Source organism: Girardinichthys multiradiatus, chromosome 20 (genome assembly GCF_021462225.1).
Source record: "Girardinichthys multiradiatus isolate DD_20200921_A chromosome 20, DD_fGirMul_XY1, whole genome shotgun sequence".
NCBI classification, from domain to species: Eukaryota; Metazoa; Chordata; class Actinopteri; order Cyprinodontiformes; family Goodeidae; genus Girardinichthys; species Girardinichthys multiradiatus.
Window position 1 is genome coordinate 48062817 of NC_061812.1, and position 20754 is coordinate 48083570.

Here is a 20754-nt window from a genome sequence, read left to right on the forward strand (position 1 = left end):
TGTCTCAGTAAAACACATAATACTGCATGCCCGGTACTCTGGCTGGGTCCTTTGTAGGGCTTAGAGTTCATCCAACTTGTTTCCCAACGATCTCACATTGCCCATCGTAATCGACGGAAGAGATGGTTTGAACTTCCTTCTCTCTCTTCTCTTTGCTCCTGCTCTGCATCCCCGGCATCTCCTTTTCAACTCATCAGGGATCTGGGGTTGTAGTTGAAGTATTATTTGAGCTTTTGAGATATTAATCAGCTGCTCCCGGTTGTAAGAAACAACCCCGTTGCCATGGCAATGCATCATAACAATATATATACAATATATATATATATAAAAATATATATACAGTACAGACCAAATGTTTGGACACACCTTCTCATTCAAATAGTTTTCTTTATTTTCATGACTATGAATATTGTAGCTTCACACTGAAGGCATCAAAACTATGAATTAACACATGTGGAATTATATACTGAACAAGAAAGTGTGAAACAACTGAAAATATGTCTTATATTCTAGGTTCTTCAAAGTAGCCACCTTTTGCTTTGATTACTGCTCTGCATACTCTTGGCATTCTGTTGATGAGCTTCAAGAGGTAGTCACCTGAAATGGTTTTCCAACAGTCTTGAAGGAGTTTCCAGAGATGCTTAGCACTTTTTGGCCCTTTTGCCTTCACTCTGCGGTCCAGCTCACCCCAAACCATCTCGACTGGGTTCAGGTCCGGTGACTGTGGAGGCCAGGTCATCTGGCGCAGCACCCCATCACTCTCCTTCTTGGTCAAATAGCACCTTACACAGCCTGGAGGTGTGTTTGGGGTCATTGTCCTGTTGAAAAATAAATGATGGTCCAACTAAACGCAAACTGGATGGAATAGCATGCAGCATGCCTTCAATTTTGAATAAATCCCCAACAGTGTCACCAGCAAAGCACCCCCACACCATCACACCTCCTCCTCCATGCTTCATGGTGGGAACCGGGCATGTAGAGTCCATCCATTCACCTCTTCTGCACTGCACAAAGACACGGTGGTTGGAACCAAAGATCTCAAACTTGGACTCATCAGACCAAAGCAGAGATTTCCACTGGTCTAATGTCCATTCCTTGTGTTCTTTAGCCCAAACAAGTCTCTTCTGCTTGTTGCCTGTCCTCAGCAGTGGTTTCCTAGCAGCTATTTTACCATGAAGGCCTGATTCACACAGTCTCCTCTTAACAGTTGTTCTAGAGATGTGTCTGCTGCTAGAACTCTGTGTGGCATTGACCTGTTCTCTTATCTGAGCTGCTATTAACCTGCGATTTCTGAGGCTGGTGACTTGGATGAACTTATCGTCCGCAGCAGAGATTACTCTTGGTCTTCCTTTCCTGGGGCGGCCCTCATGTGTGCCAGTTTCTTTGTAGCGCTTGATGGTTTTTGCGACTGCACTTGGGGGCACTTTCAAAGTTTTCCCAATTGTTCGGAATGACTGACCTTCATTTCTTAAAGTAATGATGGCCACTAGTTTTTCTTTACTTAGCTGCTTTTTTCTTGCCATAATACAAATTCTACCATTCTGTTCAGTAGGTCTATCAGCTGTGTACTGTATCCACCTCCTGCACAACACAACTGATGGTCCCAACCCCATTTATAACGCTTCAAATCCCACTTATTAAACCTGACAGGGCACACCTGTGAAGTGAAAACCATTTCAGGTGACTACCTCTTGAAGCTCATCAACAGAATGCCAAGAGTGTGCGGAGAAGTAATCAAAGCAAAAGGTGGCTACTTTGAAGAACCTAGAATATAAGACATATTTTCAGCTGTTTCACACTTTTTTGTTCAGTATATAATTCCACATGTGTTAATTCATAGTTTTGATGCCTTCAGAGTGAAGCTACAATATTCATAGTCATGAAATATATATATATATATATATATATATATATATATATACACACACAGTACTGAAACATGTTGGAATAGATGAGGGTGAAGGGAGCTCAACTATTTTTTTCTTTAGGGAAAATGACTTTTTTCCAAGTAGCGGTTTTTAACATATTCATGTATTAACATCTATATAGTTGAATATCAGACGGTGAGTTGTTCACAATGTATTTTATTTAATGTGCATTTTGTATGATTTCATGTAATGTCCATTTATGTTATGTTCTATGTAATGTAGGCATTTCCACGGAAAACGCACATTATAAATGGCTAATATTGACAATAACAACTATCAATATGTGTCAATGTTAGGCTGAAATCATGGAAGTGGTTGGCAAAAAGCGCATGGCTAGCATTAAAGTAAAATCATACTTTCAAAAGTGAGCGCAAATAACCCATTGTGAAGGTCTACCAGCTTCATCTGCGGTTTTTTCCAGCCATTGGAAGGTTTCTTTCCCTACTGGATTGATGCCAGACCTCCGTTTCTTCTGCTTTTTAAGTCCTACCAACAGCAGAAATGACGTCCTTGTCTATGATTGACGTAGTGCTAGTACTGGCTACAGGCCCGTCATTTTGCTCCTCGCCATTAGTGGAATGACCTTCACCCGATTTGTGCTTAGCAGCTACCAGGAAGAATGGCGTGATAGGATGCTGTTTATAGCGGTCGCACTGGGTCATAGGGTGAAAGAAAGTGGGAACAAACACAGCACATGCACGATACCCGACATAAAAACCACACGGAGATGGAGCCCAGATGTCAGTCAAAGAGCTGATAAGCTCATAAAAAATTAAGGTATCGGTCTAATTTCAGCGTAACGGTGACAACTTTCAGTGGCCTGCTGCCCTCAAATGCGCTGGCGAGAACCCTGTTTGATTTTACGTGAAGCGGTACTCCGTAGTACCGACGGAATTCGGTCAGTACCTATAAAAGTACCGAATTCTGTAGCCATCCCTATGTGTTGCCATGGAAACGGGCCAATGAGCATTGCTGACAAGGAACGGGTGTATTTAATCAGCCTCCAGCCTCACTGGGAAGAAACAAAGACTGGAGTTTTGATCCCTTTAGTGTGAAGCTACAATATTCATAGTCATGAAAATAAAGAAAACTCTTTGAATGAGAAGGTGTGTCCAAACTTTTGGTCTGTACTGTTTATATATATATATATATATATATATATATATATATATATATATATATATATATATATATATATTCCTAAGGAAAATAAATCTAAAATGTTCTTTATCTTCTACCTGCTGTATTCATATCATTTCTATATCTCTTTTTTCTTTATCTTCTTTAAGTGTCTTTTCATCTTATTTCTCCATCTTTCTGCCTCTCTCTTTATCATATCTTTTATCTATTTCTCTCTTTTTCCATCTTTCAATCTTTATCTGTTTTCTTTCTCCATCATGTATGTGTTTAATTACCAAGCTCAGTCTTACAGCGCCAGGAGGATTATTTCACCTCCTACAGCCAAGCCATGTCAGAATCTTGTATTCTGTGGTGACTGGAGTTTAGCTGTGTGTCAGAGGCAGGGCATGAAACCCTTGGGCTATTTTGTGTACTTGTACCTTCACCATATGTACCTGGAGTAGGAAGAGTTATCCCTGCTGATGCTCGCAGGAGAGGAAGTGCTGCCATCAAAACTAAATTTGGCGCTTTTTAAAACCGCAGATATCCTCACCTGCTTTCTAGGTTTTAGCAGCATGTTTTTCGGTCCGCTGTCAGTAGCTTGTGTTCACCTGCGTGCGAGCGTGCGTAACTCAGTGTGTCACCGTCAGTGACACAGAGCATGAGGAGTGTGTTTTGGTCCAGCCTTGGTCAACTTTGGCCACAGAGAATAGAGTAGCGATGACACAGAGACAGAAATCACTCACGGTGTGACAATAAAATAAATGACAAACTGTGAAAACGTACTACTACACGCCATGATCCTCTTGGGGAAGCAGGTGGTCTTGTTGGTGGGGCAGTGCGCCCCCCTTGGCTATGGTAGGGGAAACGCTGCAATATATAAACTTGAATGAATATATCAAAGCAACGTCCAGCTGTTTGTATTTTAACATCTCAGTTGTTTCAAACATTTGTTCAACATGAAAACCCTTAACTGACTACGCAATGTCTTTTCTTAATAATGCACAGATTAAAACCCAGCCATGTTGCTGGCTGCAGACGACGAGTTGCTGACCGACGCAGGCGTGCTAACGGTGCCAAACGCAGGAGTTGTAGCCGTAGATCTGAGGCTGACAGAAATTGTGTCTCTTGAGCCTTAAGAAAAATCTGCTGCTTAACCAGGTGCTTCCTCAGATTAGTATTCCTGCCGCTGGCCTTGCACTTGCATCACAAATACAGGTCCTTCTCAAAAAATTAGCATATTGTGATAAAGTTCATTATTTTCTATAATGTAATGATGAAAATTTAATATTCATATATTTTACATTCATTGCACACTAACTGAAATATTTCAGGTCTTTTATTGTCTTAATACAGATGATTTTGGCATACAGCTCATGAAAACCCAAAATTCCTATCTCACAAAATTAGCATATTTCATCCGACCAATAAAAGAAAAGTGTTTTTAATACAAAAAAGGCCCAGGATGCTTCGATAGCGGCCTTTAGCTCATCCAGAGTGTTGGGTCTTGAGTCTCTCAACGTTCTCTTCACAATATCCCACAGATTCTCTATGGGGTTCAGGTCAGGAGAGTTGGCAGGCCAATTGAGCACAGTGATACCATGGTCAGTAAACCATTTACCAGTGGTTTTGGCACTGTGAGCAGGTGCCAGGTCGTGCTGAAAAATGAAATGTTCATCTCCATAAAGCTTTTCAGCAGATGGAAGCATGAAGTGCTCCAAAATCTCCTGATAGCTAGCTGCATTGACCCTGCCCTTGATAAAACACAGTGGACCAACACCAGCAGCTGACACAGCACCCCAGACCATCACTGACTGTGGGTACTTGACACTGGACTTCTGGCATTTTGGCATTTCCTTCTCCCCAGTCTTCCTCCAGACTCTGGCACCTTGATTTCCAAATGACATGCAGAATTTGCTTTCATCCGAAAAAAGTACTTTGGACCACTGAGCAACAGTCCAGTGCTGCTTCTCTGTAGCCCAGGTCTGGGGAATGCGGCACCTGTAGCCCATTTCCTGCACACGCCTGTGCACGGTGGCTCTGGATGTTTCTACTCCAGACTCAGTCCACTGCTTCTGCAGGTCCCCCAAGGTCTGGAATCGGCCCTTCTCCACAATCTTCCTCAGGGTCCGGTCACCTCTTCTCATTGTGCAGCGTTTTCTGCCACACTTTTTCCTTCCCACAGACTTCCCACTGAGGTGCCTTGATACAGCACTCTGGGAACAGCCTATTCGTTCAGAAATTTCTTTCTGTGTCTTACCCTCTTGCTTGAGGGTGTCAATAGTGGCCTTCTGGACAGCAGTCAGGTCGGCAGTCTTTCTTACCCATGATTGGGGTTTTGAGTGATGAACCAGGCTGGGAGTTTTAAAGGCCTCAGGAATCTTTTGCAGGTGTTTAGAGTTAACTCGTTGATTCAGATGATTAGGTTCATAGCTCGTTTAGAGACCCTTTTAATGATATGCTAATTTTGTGAGATAGGAATTTTGGGTTTTCATGAGCTGTATGCCAAAATCATCCGTATTAAGACAATAAAAGACCTGAAATATTTCAGTTAGTGTGCAATGAATCTAAAATATATGAATGTTAAATTTTCATCATGACATTATGGAAAATAATGAACTTTATCACAATTTGCTAATTTTTTGAGAAGGACCTGTATTGCAGCAAGCATAATCTGCATCGCATTTTGAAAAGAGGAGCTATAGAGAAGAAGAAGAAGTAGCAGCACTAGCACCAAGATGACGGACCAAGAGCATATATTAACGACATTAAGACATATATAAACTTTTTAACATGACCTGGCTTTGTACCATAGTTTCTTGGTCCATCATCTTGGCGCTAGTGCTGCTGCTGCTTCTTCTGCTGGCGGTACACAACAAATTCAGAGGTGCATACTGCCACCTACTGTACATCATTGTATAACACCATCCATTATATCCCCTCTGTTCCTAATATTCCTTTTAGACTGAATTATCTCCCATTACCAATCCCAGCACTACGTGCACTGGCGGTGGAGTGTGACAGCGCATGCGCAACGCGAATCGACTAACTGTGCTCCACTAACCAGCCTGAGACGCCAAGTCGCTGATGTAGATTCGTATTCTCATAGAAAATAAATTGTATTCACAAACTGTTATAGCATATTGTATTCATAAAGAATAAACCACAACTGTAAACTTGAACTTTGTGTTTGTAATTTCTTGAAGCTGTAACATTTTATTTTGTATTCTTACAGAGAAAATATACAATACCTCTTTTGGATTTTACTTATGCACAACTATTGACTAATATGCACACATTTCCGTCTTTACATACACATTGTTTTTTACAGCGTTCTTACCCCATAGAGGAGTGTCTGAATTATTTTCACATAGCTAGTGTAAACTCAGGTGTATCTGACCCAAGTCTCTTTGCCTGACCCTTAGTTTCTCCACTCTAGAGCTAAGGGGGCTGTGTGAGGATTCCTTCTCACAGCTGGAAACTGTAGAAAGAAAGAAAGAAGAACATGCTGGGATTTTACAGCATCATTCTGCCACTTGGTTTCTTTCAACATTAAAGCCTGCTGCAGAGTTGGGTGTTTACTGGCTAGAACTGAAGAGGAACTTCAGAGTGCTTTGGTGCCATCTAGTGACTGTGTCCTGTTGGGGCTGGAAAGGCCAGCCCTAAAATGTACCATGTGTTATACTGTGTGTGTGTAATTCTTAAACTAATAAAATTTCTTTTTTTTTTTTTAGCCCTGAGTCAGTTGAAGCCAGCCCTGCTGTAAATGAAAAAAACTACAACAACCACAGTTGTGGTAGTGCACAGAATCATGGGTATCGGGGACTACCATATGCTGTGAGTTCAGAAAGCTTTTTCCTCATCTGTAGTTCTAATCATAGCATGTCTTTAGTATGACGTATAACTTTTTCTTAATAAGATGGCTGCAGTCATGATTATTTAAGATGGTAAAATTAGAACTAATTATATTCTATCTCAGCTTTTCTTTTTGCCTTATCTTTTCTAAATACTTGGTCTGTTAAAACACTGTTGTAAGAGTAAAACTATAGGCTACTAATGCATCTACTTTAAGTAAAATTGTCTTTCTTGCTATTAGCTTCCTGTATCTGCAGACTGCTTCTGTTATTAACAACTGTACTGTTTCACATACCTGTTATTTTGCCCTCATTTTCATTTGTCTCCATTTTCCGTTTCCCTTTTTGCCTGAACACCCGTTGTTTGAAGATGCAACAGTCTTCCGTTGTATGTTGTCAGGATCACAACTATGGCGCACCCCCACCCCCTACCCCACCTGCCTCTCCGCTTTCCCAAACCATCATTCCCCGCATGGATCTCAACGGCATGGTACGCAGCTCCCATTATCATGAACCCAGAGCCGACCACTCAGCTGACAGCGACAGCTCCTCAGAGGAAGACGGAGCTGTGGCCAGTTGGTGCCACTGTAGCCCGACACCAGATGGCGTGCACATCAAATGTACCTGCAGGTTAGCAATGGGCACTCACCCCATCTGGATCAGGCAGCATTAGGTTGAGCTGCTTGAACAGATTTACTTTGCAAAACAGGATTAAATGAATAGTAATTTTTATTGAAATCCAAACTTGATTTACAAGTTAAACAAGTTTGGGTCATAATTCTACAGTTTTAGTTTCTATTTGTACACATAACAATTAGAATTGTTCACAAGTACCCAGTAGATATTTTTTGGTACGTTTCGAATGCAAAGTGTCGTTATTAGGCAAAAGTCATTCACACAGTTATCAAAAAGTTTAGATCCATTGCTGATGCATTTTTGTTGCAGGGAGCTGGACAGGAGGAAGGGAGTAGAGAGCATACACAGAAAACAAGAAAATGTCTCAGGTACAGTACATTTCATCTGCAATAGTGCAGTGTAAAAAAAGTCATTTTCCACCACATGTGAAAGAACCTACTTGTTTTTGTAGTTGGAGAAAGCAGTGCAACAGAAAGTGGTGATGAAGAGGTGTCTCCTTCCACCATCTCCTATACCGCCATCCAGCATACTCCCACCAGCATAAAACTGACCGTCAACCGTGTCAAAAGGAGCAAATCCAAAAAGAGAAAGAAGAGCACCGAGAGAGGCCGTGGAACACCAAAGCCAAAGAAAGTCAAGGTATGCAAGATACGGCAACTGTAGAGACTTTCTCCAAAATCCAGGACGCTACACAAGTATTTATGCAGAAACCTTTCCACATTACAACCACAAAGTTCTGTTGTGTTTCTCTGGGATTTCATGGGATAGAAGATTAAATCACAAATAACTGAACTGAGAAAATAATGATGCATGGTTTTACAAATAAAATAAAATAAAATAAAAAAAACTGTGGCCGACAGCAGTGTTAAGCCCTCCATTGTTGGTTCAGTACTTCCTTTCTCTACAGTTACAGTTGCAAGTCTTTTAGGGCATCTCTCTACCAGCTGTAGAGCTTGACTGCATGGTAGTGAGACAATTTAGCCATTTTATCTAGGTGTGTAGGACAAGGGACACATGTAAATGTTGCCCCCAAGGACTGCAGCTTCAGACCACTAATCTAAGCATTCCATTATCCCTCTGGTTGAATGTTTAGAGTCCTTGTCCTGATCATAGACATAGAGACAGAGATGGGTGGTCATGTGACTTGTGTGTATTTTTAGGTGCCATTCTGATATGTTGGTCGGTTTTGTCAACAATGGCCGAATCTCAGGACGAGAGACGAGGATATCAGAGACGCAATGATGAGCCGTAAACTGTTTCAACTATCAGAACAAATTTACAGAACAGCAGGGAATCACTTTCTATAGTTTATTATAAAAAATATTATCTTATAAACGCCATAACGATACATTTTTTTTAATTCAAATTCATTTGCTTCTACTCGTGGCAAGCATTTTGTAATATGGTCTGTGACATGGATGTACTGGTTACAGACTGGTAGTAGTGTGAGGTGAGTCTAAAACTATTGACACATAGTGTATAATGTATATAGAAACTGAGACCAAATACACTGGAAAGATATGTAAAACCTGATGTTATCTACATCACTTCATGTATTATTTTGCAATAAAATGCTAAGACTTCAAAGACAATATATTTTGTAATAAAACTTATTTCATCTATATCTTATTTGCACTTCTGAAGATGTCAGATTGTAATGAATTAGCAGGGTTCTCACAGGGCCCTGTTTATCCAAGCTACACCTAGTTCTATCGCGTTTTAAATGCTTTATTATTTAAATTGTATTTTGATAATTAATGAAAATAATCATATTTATGATAATCATAAACAAGATTTTTAAAGGAACAATGTTTGAATTACATTTACGTCTATTAATAGGTCCAACTTTACAGCCATGCAGAATAAAAACTGAGAGTAATTTATGAATTTGTTCCATCTTCATAAAGCAAGTGTTTTTCTAGAAAAACAGTGCAAAGATCTTAACAATGACTTAAACGTTACTGAGAAATCAGGCTTTTGAAGGATTCGGATTTCAAGCGTAAATGTGTGGAATAGATTGTTCTTTGAACATCAACACAGAATGGCGCCTGGAGGTGCACGCCATGACCTGCAGCAAACTGCAGAGCTGTCATTAGCTGTCCAGTCTCTGTCTCTGTGGTCCTGAAGGTGAATCTCTGTCCCGCTCTCAAGTCTTGCAGCAACAAATGCACACCACACTTTTCAGATGTGTATTTGAAAAACTAAATCTGTATAATTTTCCTTTCCCTTCACAAAAATGCACAACTCTGTGTTGGTCCATCACATAAAAATCCCAATAAAATATATTAGGTTTATGGTTTTAATGGAATTAGGAAAGTACTTCATATGAAACAATTCATACAAATTATAGACAGAACTTTGTAATATAAGCTCAATTGTGAGAAAACATTTTTCACTTAGAAAATGTTTCTAAGGACAATGTTTTAAGTCTTTTTTTTTACCCGATGCTGTTTTGGCTTCTTGGTTTCAGGCTTTCAGACAGGGTTCAAGAAAATCAATGAGGATGAAGGTGAGAGTAGCATCAGTCTGATATCCACCATGTTTCACTCTCTGTGTGATTTGAAGCTTTGCATCACATTGCTTTTGTTCTCTTCTAGAACTCCACCACAGAGGCCAGTGTACTGGATGAGAATACAGCAGAAGGGTGGGAGAGCAGGATCCGCCAGTGGACAGACCAGTATGAGGAGGCCCTCTCCAACCAGTATAGTGCTGATATCCAGACACTGCTTCAGCTCCACCGCTCTGCCTGTTCTTCGGTCTCAAAGGCTGAGAGTGGAACATCAACACCTCCTTCCAGCACACAGATCCATGCATCTGTCAACGGCATGGACACCATCAACCGCACTGAGCTGGCCTGCAACAACACGGTGCTGGGCTCACAGATGCAGGTCAGCTCCAGGTTCCTCCACACTCACAGTTCCTGTTGAATTCATGAGATAGCATGATTTACTGAGTTTTAGAAAGAACTGCAGCCAGTTCCAAAATATTTAGACGGTAACATGAAGGCAGGTGTTATTTTATTATCGCATGAAAGCAAACAACAGATGTGCAACAGGTGTGACGTGCTCACTAAGTGTGTTCCTGCTTTGTGTAGCTCCAGCTGGGACGGGTAACACGGGTACAGAAACACAGGAAAATCCTCCGAGCGGCCAAGAACCTGGAACCAGACACACTAATAATTGAATATCGGGGCAAGGTCATGCTCAAGCAACAGTTTGAAGTCAATGGGCATTTCTTTAAAAAGTAGGCTCTCCCAGTCTCAGCTTTCGTCCATTTCTGGATCACTTTATGTGCTGTTATTGATCCCTTTTTATTGCTCTCCCAGGCCTTATCCTTTCGTGTTGTTTTACTCCAAGTTTAATGATGTGGAGATGTGTGTTGATGCAAGGACCTTTGGAAATGATGCCCGCTTCATCAGGAGGTCCTGCACACCAAATGCTGAGGTTAGTCAATGTTTGGAGGTTTAACCCTTGTTTTGTCTCTGGCTTCTATAATTTGTTTTTGTTCTATATAAATTTTGTTAATGAAATTGAAAATATTCTTTTCACTCCAAGGTCCGCCACATGATTGCTGAGGGCATGATCCATCTGTGCATCTATGCCATCAGTCAGATTGCAAAAGACTCTGAGGTCACAATTGGTTTTGACTACGAGTTCAACAGTTGGTTAGTCCTGCTTTTCAGAACCCTGACATCTTTATCTTTCCTTGTTCTTAAGCTAGTTGGTTTGTGTTTATAACTTTCTCTACCAATTATCTTTCAGTAATTATAAAGTGGACTGTGCATGTCATAAAGGCAACCAGAACTGTCCGGTGCAGAAGCACAACCTAAGCCCTATGGAGAGTTTCCTGAACCCATCTGCTCTGGTTCTTCCCTCCCCTGCTGTTGGCGCTGAGACCCGGCGAAGAAAAGCCCAAAGGAAGGAGCTGGAGAACTGCCAGGCACCGGACCAGCAGCAGGAGATCAAAGATCTGCAGGGAGCCAGTGACACTGAGGTTTGCTTAGGCTCACTTAAACAATGTGTTTAAGATATGGGTTTAATTCTAGCTCTAGATGAAAGGACTTTATCTGATCACAAAAGTAAATTAAAGTGTTATAGGTTTGCACATTTGTAAATGTAAATTTATATATCCATTTAGGAAAGAGCGTTGAATGAGGTCAAAGTGGAAGAGGGAGAAGTTGATGAAAATGGGACCAGCTGTAGTAAAAGAGTAAGATATTTGTATCATTTTTCTTTTCCAAAAATTTGCTTTATTTAAATATTTATATTTTGTTTAATTATGAAACATGGTTCCTGCAGGCCTTACCAAGTCTTAAACCAGCCCAGAGTTCTCATTCAAGGTCTTAAATTACCTTCAGCTACAGTACATCTGGAAAGTATTCACAGTGCTGCACTTTTTCCACATTTAATAATGCTCCAGCTTTATTCCAAATGGTATCACATTAATCTCTTTCCTCATAATGCTTCACACAATACCCCGTTATGACAATATTAAAGACATTTGTTTGAGATTGTTGCAAATGTATCACAAATAGAAAACTAAGAAATCACATTTTCAAATCTTTTTGAATCTGACGCCACAAGCTGAACACACCTGTCTTCAGGCAGTTTGGCCCATTCTTCTTTGCAGAACATCTCAAGCTCCATCAGATTGGATGGGAGACCTCTATGCTCAGCCATTTTCAGATCTCTCCAGAGATGTTCAATCGGATTCAAATCTAGATTCGACTTGTTCACTCCAGCGCATTCACAGAGTGGCTTTGAGTTCATGTGAGCTCTGGAGCAGGTTTTTTAATCCAGGATGTTGGCCGGCCAGCTCTAGGAAGAGTCCTGGTGGTACCAATCGTCTTCCATGTATGGATGATGGAGGTCACTGTGCTCATTGGGACCTTCAAAGCAGCAAGTTTTCTGTATCCTTCCCCAGATTTGTGCCCCAAGACAATCCTGTCTCTGCCGATAATTCCTTTGATTTCATGCTTGGTGTTTGTGCTCTGACATGAACTGTCAACTGTGTGACCTTATATAGACAGATGTGTGCATTACCTAATCAGGTCCAATCAACTGACTTTAAAACCAGGTGGACTCCATTGAAGCTGTAGAAACATCTCAAGGATGATCAGTGGAAACAGTGTGAACCTCAGCTCAATATCCATGGTTTTCTATTAGTAATAAATCTGCAACAATCTCAAACAAACGTCTTTCATATTGTCATAACGGGGTATTGTGTGTAGAATTATGAGGAAAGAGATTATTGTGATACCATTTGGAATAAAGCTGGAGCATTACTAAATGGGGAAAAAGTGCAGTGCTGTGAATACTTTCCAGATGTACTGTAACCTTTAAATGTCTACATTTCTTCATTTGTTACCTCTTGAATGGTCTTAAAATGCTTTAAAAACAGCTCTATTATAAATGTAGAGACAGATTCTTTAGGTCATTATCTGAAACAGACATCTCTCTGCCTGTTCATGAAGGCTCCAAACAACCTTGAAAGGCGAAGGAGAGCAGTGGGAGCTGAAGTTAAGGAGGAGGCTGTGGAAACTGAGGACGGGGCAGGAAATCCTCCAGAGACCACTACTGTTTCATATAGCTCTGGAGTGGGAGTCAGCACACGGCGGACCACCTATTTCATGGTCAGACAGAGGAAGAACATTTTCATTAGTCTTCAGTGTTGTAACAGTTTTAAAATGTATTTCTCATACCCTCCCTTACAGGAGACCCCTCCTCTTGAAGAAAAAACATCAGTACCCATCCTTCCAGCCCCAACTGCTCCCCCTAAACCTTCCCGACCTACCAAACCCCGACCCAAGAGCCGGATCTCTCGCTACCGTTCAAGCTCATCCCAGCGTGCTCGGCGGCAGCGCCAGGCCCTCGCCCAGCAGGCAGCAGCAGTAGCTGCTGCAGCAGCGATGTCTTCAGCGCAGACATCGGCTGATCAGGGGGCTGCTCTGAACGACGAGGGGTCTCAGTGCCAGCAGGGAGCTGAACATGACCATGGAGATGGTGGTCAGGGAGCTCATCTCCTGGTCGGAGAAGGCCAGGGTCCCAACAGCATACACAAAGGCAATGTGCGCTACCCCAAGACCAAGAAGGTTAGAATATGCTAGATTTAACGTTTTTAGAACTCCGGTTTCCTACGTCAGGGTTTTAGTTGTTGTTTTTCTAGTACTTCATGTAGTCATTTGTTTTTCTCATCAGTACCTCGTCACAGAGTGGCTGAATGACAAAGTCCCTGGAGGGGAAAAGGTCCACCAGGAGGTGCCAGTTGAGCGGCCCCTGCGAATAACTACAGACCCCACAGTGCTGGCAACCACCCTCAACATGCTGCCAGGGCTCTCCCACTCATCGCTCATCTGCACAGCTCCCAGACACTACGTCCGTTTCGGTTCCCCCTTCACCCCCGAGAGACGCCGACCCCGCCCACTGCAGATGGACGGCACCTATGGTTGCTTCAAAAAGGTCAGGCAACACTATGAATACACAGAAATCACAAATACAGTTTACTCACATGTTGGCTGTTGCTTTTAAACTGATAATCTAACACTGAAAAATATAAAATGTCTAAGATTAATGTTGACCTTTGATTTTGATAGTTTATTATAATTAAATTAGAAGATATTCCTTGGCCTAGATTCAGTTCATTTACCTCCTTCTGCCACCGTTTTTAAATCGATAGTTTAGTACATCACACATACCATTATATCTGTATCACTATTTGTTCTGCTGTATTATGTGTAATGGTAGTATTTGTATAAAGAACTTTGATTTGTGGGCGTTGTCGTCATCATGCAGAGATGGATCAAGCAGGTGGAGGATGAAAGCTGCTCTACCAGTGTGGAGGACGGAACAGAGTCGCCCTCATCCCAGCAAAGCACCAGCAGCCGCTCCACCCCCAACCCCCCCTGCAGTGGTATGTGCACAGCCACATCTAACTCAGAGACCCACTTAAAGTGCTGTATTTGGTCCCTATAGTGGATTTATGTACAGTATATTACAGATGTATGTATTTCCTCTATTTATTTGTATTTGTTTTAATCAGACATCAGTGCACCATTTAAAAAGCGGCAGCACAAGTACACAACTGAGACCACGCGAGCATCCTCAGACCACATACTTCACCCACTCTCACCGATCACTCCACCTCTCCCTGAAGACTCGCTCCACCCGCTGCTCCACCCATCCTGTGGCTCTCTGCTGCCAAATGGTCTAGTCTACTCACCAATGCCCTCACTGCCCACAAGCCGCTGCAACACACCGCTTCAGTTTGAGGTAAGAGTCCAACAACCCGAAACAAGAGGAAAGGGTTAAATGTTTGAGCCTTTTAATTTTAGATCCTGAAGGGGAATACTGGTGACAGTAATGTGATCCAAACGAAGTACAAATGCACCGATCAAATGGCCTGAAATCAAGCTCCATCAGTTTTTGTTTTGACTGGTTCTGAGTGGTGATTGGCTGGTAATTAAAAAGTCATTTTGTTTCCCAATTTGTTGAACGCACATCACTAACAACTCCCACGATTTTCAGTCTATAAACACATCAACCACAACAACATAGTAGTTTGATTTATTTTTATACATAAACAGATTATAGCTTTGCTGATGAACAGCATTAGTAATTCTTTCATTCATTCCTTGTAGTAGTTCAAAACTATATTAAAACCTGCAGCACATTTTCTTTTGTGTAATATTTCTCAAAGGAAACGTAAGAATAAAACGGATTGGTGTAGCTCGACATTAAGTTGTTTAGTTTTTTCAGTTAATTGACATAAATCAATCATAGGTTTCTGGCTGATCTTCCAGGCTGTAAATCTTGGACCTATGGATACAAATTTTAGCCACTCTACTTTTGCTTTCAGAGCTATAAATAAGAATGTATCTATGTTTTTACAGGGCTTCCTGCTGTAAGTGGTTACTAAATATTTATATTAGGAGGAGAGGGGATGTCACACTGTGTGTGAGAAAACAGAAAACGGGTCTTACAATTTCTCTTAATCAAAGACAAAATGATGACATTTGAAACAGTCTTTAGCATCTCATAGTAGTGATTAGCCAAGCTAGCATTCTGTGCCTGTAAACATCAGTCCTCCCAGTATTCCTTAGCGAATGTAGATCCATAACTTAACTCAAAGATTTCCATAATAGTGCTAACATTTCCAAATCCAGCATATTCCATGAAGGACACAAAGCTCAAAAGGACGAAACAGAACAAGGTTGCTGTACTATGTTCTGCCTTTCAGCTATCTGTTGAAGGCAGCTGTGGGTCAGTTTACTCCTTAGCCAATTTGACACAACATCTTCAAGTTTGGTTTCTTGTTGGATGCGGCTCCTTTTCATAGTAGAAACATTGAGGAATTTCACTCACCAGTTTGTTTAAATACAGATTTCTTTTAAATAGCCCCTTACATGTTTGTGCTTCCTCCGACTTCATTTTAAACATGTCACTGATTCTAAAAATAACTTGGAATCTTCTTCCTTCAGCAACATCTTGCACAGTGAAGAGTTCTTAGCTCTGGTGGACTCACTGATCTCAAGAAGATTGGATTTTTGATTTCCTGACTGGCTAGTCAAAAATAAGGGTCTATCAAGCTAAAAATGGATAGATATCAGTAACCAGATGATTTCTCAGTGAATACATTTTGGATGCAGATGCGCAGTGCTCATCACATATAACCTACTTCCTGTCCGTTTTTCAAAATGACCAGGAAAGCTAGACTTCAGTAGCAAAACTACAAAAGCAAAAGACTCTTTGTTGGATGTTTGTTTGCTGTTAAATGTCTCCTTTTTCTGTGACTGTAGAACATTTCGTCCCCTGAAGCATCTCCTGTACACCGGCCAGAGTCTATCTCTCCAGAGGTATGTTCCCATATGTTTACGCCAAACCCTTCAGCTGATCCAGTTCTTAATCTCATTTAGTCACATTCTCCATTTGCCTTTTCTTTTCAATGTCTCCTCTCTTCCTCAACTGTCAGCCGTCTCTTCAGGCTGACTTTGACGCTTCTAGGCCTCAGTTTCTGGACCTGTCGCTCCCGTCCAGCTTGGAGAGCCCCGTGGCCATGACCTCTGATGACTTTCCCGGGGCTTCTTCAGGCCAAGATTCCCAAGGCCTGTTGTCTGTGGGGGCCAGCTCCCTAAACTACGTGTCATGTCCTTCCTCAGACTCCAAAAGCAGGGAGAAGACCTTCAGGACAGAGTTCAACCTCATTTATACCTGCTCCCCCCTCAATGCAAACCTAGGAAATCCTTTGAGCTCAGAGCGGCGCCATTCCCAGGTGGACGGAGGATTTTCTCCTGCAGATTCATTACACAGTTCCTTAAGTGGGCAGGGACCGGTTGGAGACATGGGCTCCGGGTCGATGTCACCTTTTGGGGAGTCTCATTATGCAGCAGGCTACCCAGACAGGAGCACATCCCCTCACACCAGTAACCCTCCACAGAAGAAGAAGGCAAGTTCTCCACACTTCAATCATAGAAAGTGCAAATGTTTTTAACATTGTTGCCACATTTTGTTGTTAACTGAAGAGCCAGACATCAGGATCTGCTTCCACCGTGCTCTGTGGGTCCTTGTCTGCTAGTTAAATCCCACTATGGCTTTTTCTGCTGAAGGAACTTCTTAACAGTTAGAGGGAACCTTTTTAGTTACATTTGTGTATCTGAATCTCTTTAGATTTGCTCCTTCCTCCCTCTCCCTGCTCCTCTTCCTCAGCCACCCCTCCCCCTCGATGCTCCTTGACACTCTTTGCCAAGTCTCTCTTCCGCTTTTCTTCCAAGGCAGAGGGCCAACCAGCATACCATTAGTCTGCTGACAGGAAAGGCAGAATACCAGCCTATAGCTGTAAGAAGTGAAAACAAGCCAGTACATAATATGGTGAATATGCTCCCTACAACTACATCTTTAGAAGTGTGCATGTAAATATTGTTCTTTTGCATCTGCGTACAGCACCCACCCCATGCTCTGACCGCTTCGCCCCCTCCTCCAAACATACATCCAGCTATGAGCCTAGAGTTCTCCAAGAACCTCTCAGATACCAAACCATTTCAGTCCAACTCATCTATGTGTGGAAAAGTTCATCCATTGCCATCAGGCCAATGGTTCATGAATTCTCATAATGGTGCCAGAATGAAGCCAGTGTGTGCTTGCTCCATAACAACCGTGGCTCTTTCTAAGCAGTGACTACTGTGTCAAACACCGTCTCGGTTCTTAAGTGGAAACATGATGCTATGACGTAGAGAAACAGACCTGGCTGAAGACACCCGATGCATTAGTCTTGCCAGTTTGTTCATCAAACTAATCAGCAACTGTGTTGATATTTTAAGAAAGTTTATTAATATTAGATGACTTTAGGACTTTGGTTAAATATTCAAGAAATGACATTTTATCTCATTAGGCCATCCTAAATAAGAGTTAGTAGATAAGTTCTGAATTCAGAACGTATAATGAATAATGAATCAGGCTCATCACCAGTGCTGAACTTGCAACAGTATTCTTACTACAGATGTTTTCTTTAATACTTTGTCAGTTTACAACCACACACTTCAATGTTTTTATTGGGATTTTATGGGACATACTAACACAAAGTCAGTGGGAGGAAAAGGATACATGGAAATAACATTTATTACAAATAGAAATGGTCTTACATTGTATTCTGCCTCCATTACTCTGTTACCCCTAAATAAAATCATGTGCAGCCAGCTGTCTTCAGAAGTTGCATAATAATTGTTTAACAGAGTGCAGCAGTGAGTCTAAATCCAGACGTTCTGTTTCTGGCTTCAGATGTTTGTTAGAGAAGATCAGAGAACAATCAGCATCATGAAGACCAAGGACCACAGCAGGCAGGTCAGGGATAACGTTCTGGTTCAGTTTAAAGCAGGGTTAGGTTCTAAAACAATATCCCAAGCTTTTAACACATCACACAGCTCTGTCCAGTCTATCATCTGAACATGGAGAGAGGATGGAGCAACTGGAGAGCTACCAAGACATTGCCTTCCCTGATTAATGAGCGCAATAACCAGATCTAGTAACTCTCGAGCTGCAGATTTCCCCAGCTCAGGTGGAAGATTCCACTGAACCCAAAAACCCCTTGAAGCCCTTGTTTGCCACATTTCATTTGGCACAGCTTCCAACACACAGTCTAAACAACCCAGACAGACTCATAGACAGCATTACCAACACAGGCTGGTTTGATAGGAAACAGTTTGGGTCTGCATGAGGCTTAGTGGTCTCTGCCTTTCATTTGAGGGATACAGCTGCCTAATACTGGAGCCTGAGGGACATCTACAGCATGCACTGTGTTGCCACCACTTTCTGATCTGCATGTCAATGGAACTGTATCCAAGTCCGACCATTCCTTCTTTGGGATGAACTTTGTAGGGAGTTGGATCATTTTGCAGCGACCAGTCAGTTTCAGTACCTCCATGTGAGAGCTTAACGACCCGTTAATGTGAATTTACAGGCCATTAAGCCTCTGTGGCAGCATTCTCATTAAAACAGAAAACACAAGTTAGGGCCCACTGCTGCTGCGTAATTATTAAACACTTTTCTTCTGAGGCAAACTTAATGACTGCTGTTGGTGCTCAGTGATAACTTGACCTTCAGTGGTTCCTGTTTGTCATGTCAAGGCAAATATTTCAACTCAGACAAGAGCCATCCATGTCAGTGTCTGACCATATGGTGATCATCCCACTCACTCCTGATCTTCCTGTTTGTTGTTTTTGCTGATGACATGCAGCCGGGATGAGACCTCTCATTCTCATTGTTAATAGTGGAGGTGTGTGTATGCTTGAACCCCCTTGTGAATGTTGATATGTGTGTTTTTGTCGATCTTTGAGCGTGGTTGCATCATGGCGTGGTGCGTCTAATGTTGCCTGCCTGGTCCTTAAACTTTAGCTGTACGTTGCTAAAAGCCAGTATGGTCATGTCTAGTCTTTCAGGAACTGAACTGAACTGAACAAGTGCAGAGATGCAAGTTTAATCTCAAAATGTATCTCCAAGGTCATGAAACAGGGTGTGAAAATCTTCTTTTCAGACAAGAAGTCTTAGTTGTGCTGCATGTGGCCTGTTGTGGCCTGTCATCACTCAAAATTGCAATCTTGGCAAATAATGTGGTTGATTTGGCAGCCTGGCATAAACGAGAATAATAAGAGGAGAAAGCAGGCTCATCAGCATCAGATGTTTATTGGACCGCTTCTCCCCTCTGCTGCTCAGGTGTCTCTGCTGGAGTACCGTAAGAGGAAGCAGGGCAGCAGTCGTGAGTCAGAACCAAAAACCAGAAGCACCCACTTGCGACCTGACTCCTATTGCAGCAAGGAACCCCACCCAGCTCAGTCCTATCAGCAGATGCAGCCCCCAGCCTCTCCACACTCCACAGCTCCGGTCCCACACTTAGAGGAGGTCAGCCCCCCAGACCACCACAGGACGGCACTGAAGTCCAAACGACAGGAGTCCAACAACCAGTGGTGAGTGGCTGCTAATGCTTGGCTACAGTATCTAAATCACCTTTTTCTTTTTCTTATTTTTTTTGCATGTATTGCTTCCTACTTTGTAAGGTGACATTGAGTCCCCTGAAAGCAGGCTTAAATAAAATGTATTATTATTATCATTATTATTATTATTTTAAAAGGACACTGCCTGAAACTCAGGGGGGTGATGTTTTAAAGCATGTTCAGATTAATTTTTTCAGAGAAAATAACCTTCAGCTTCCTATTCCTCCAAAGGATGGTTCCTACAACAGTTGAACGTTTAAGGGAAGGCCAGCGAGTGCTGAGAAGCATCAAGATGGATTGCATTTACAAAAGGAGTGATGGCACAGCAGAGAAAGACTTGGGTATGAGTGCAGCAAATCTTTTCAATGTTCATGTTGGAGATAAATGAAAGAATCCAAAAAAATGTACTTTTGACCCTTCTGTCTGCCTTTTAGATGCAGATCGATACAAGAGGCGAGCAGGACCCGTGGCTGCTTCCACTAAGAGCCCACACAGATGTAGCCCCCCTGTCTACTCACACCAGGTAGTCTCCCCCACTCTGTCTGCCAGGGAGACATAATCACATTTCTGTGGTGCTGTTTGTATTCAGGAAAAATCATTTTAAAATTGTTATTTCATCGTTGTGCATTTTTCACAAGTAGGAGATTTCATTTGATAGACCAACACAAGTAAACTTCTTTTCTTTTAAAAGGTAATGAAACAATATAATTAAAAAGTTATCTTTTATTAGCATTTTATA

At 41.9% G+C, this 20754-nt stretch overlaps 1 protein-coding gene across 3 annotated transcripts in view; it reads left to right on the forward strand.

Annotated features, from left to right (window-relative positions):
• Window positions 1–20754, forward strand: part of setd5 (SET domain containing 5) — a 67227-nt gene that overhangs the window by 37251 nt on the left and 9222 nt on the right. Inside the window, exons 3-24 of one of the 3 annotated variants that reach the window (XM_047347631.1) lie at window positions 6782–6884; window positions 7272–7531; window positions 7847–7905; window positions 7989–8176; window positions 10008–10046; window positions 10135–10425; window positions 10632–10780; window positions 10863–10980; window positions 11092–11201; window positions 11299–11530; window positions 11675–11746; window positions 13011–13169; window positions 13251–13628; window positions 13735–13995; window positions 14329–14446; window positions 14576–14805; window positions 16332–16388; window positions 16505–16978; window positions 17308–17400; window positions 19738–19988; window positions 20247–20356; window positions 20450–20538. In XM_047347631.1, coding sequence (XP_047203587.1) covers window positions 6782–6884; window positions 7272–7531; window positions 7847–7905; window positions 7989–8176; window positions 10008–10046; window positions 10135–10425; window positions 10632–10780; window positions 10863–10980; window positions 11092–11201; window positions 11299–11530; window positions 11675–11746; window positions 13011–13169; window positions 13251–13628; window positions 13735–13995; window positions 14329–14446; window positions 14576–14805; window positions 16332–16388; window positions 16505–16978; window positions 17308–17400; window positions 19738–19988; window positions 20247–20356; window positions 20450–20538 — 3841 coding nt within the window. The remainder of the gene's footprint in view (window positions 1–6781; window positions 6885–7271; window positions 7532–7846; window positions 7906–7988; window positions 8177–10007; window positions 10047–10134; window positions 10426–10631; window positions 10781–10862; window positions 10981–11091; window positions 11202–11298; window positions 11531–11674; window positions 11747–13010; window positions 13170–13250; window positions 13629–13734; window positions 13996–14328; window positions 14447–14575; window positions 14806–16331; window positions 16389–16504; window positions 16979–17307; window positions 17401–19737; window positions 19989–20246; window positions 20357–20449; window positions 20539–20754) is intronic. The other 2 variants (XM_047347632.1, XM_047347634.1) reach the window with 2 other exon arrangements.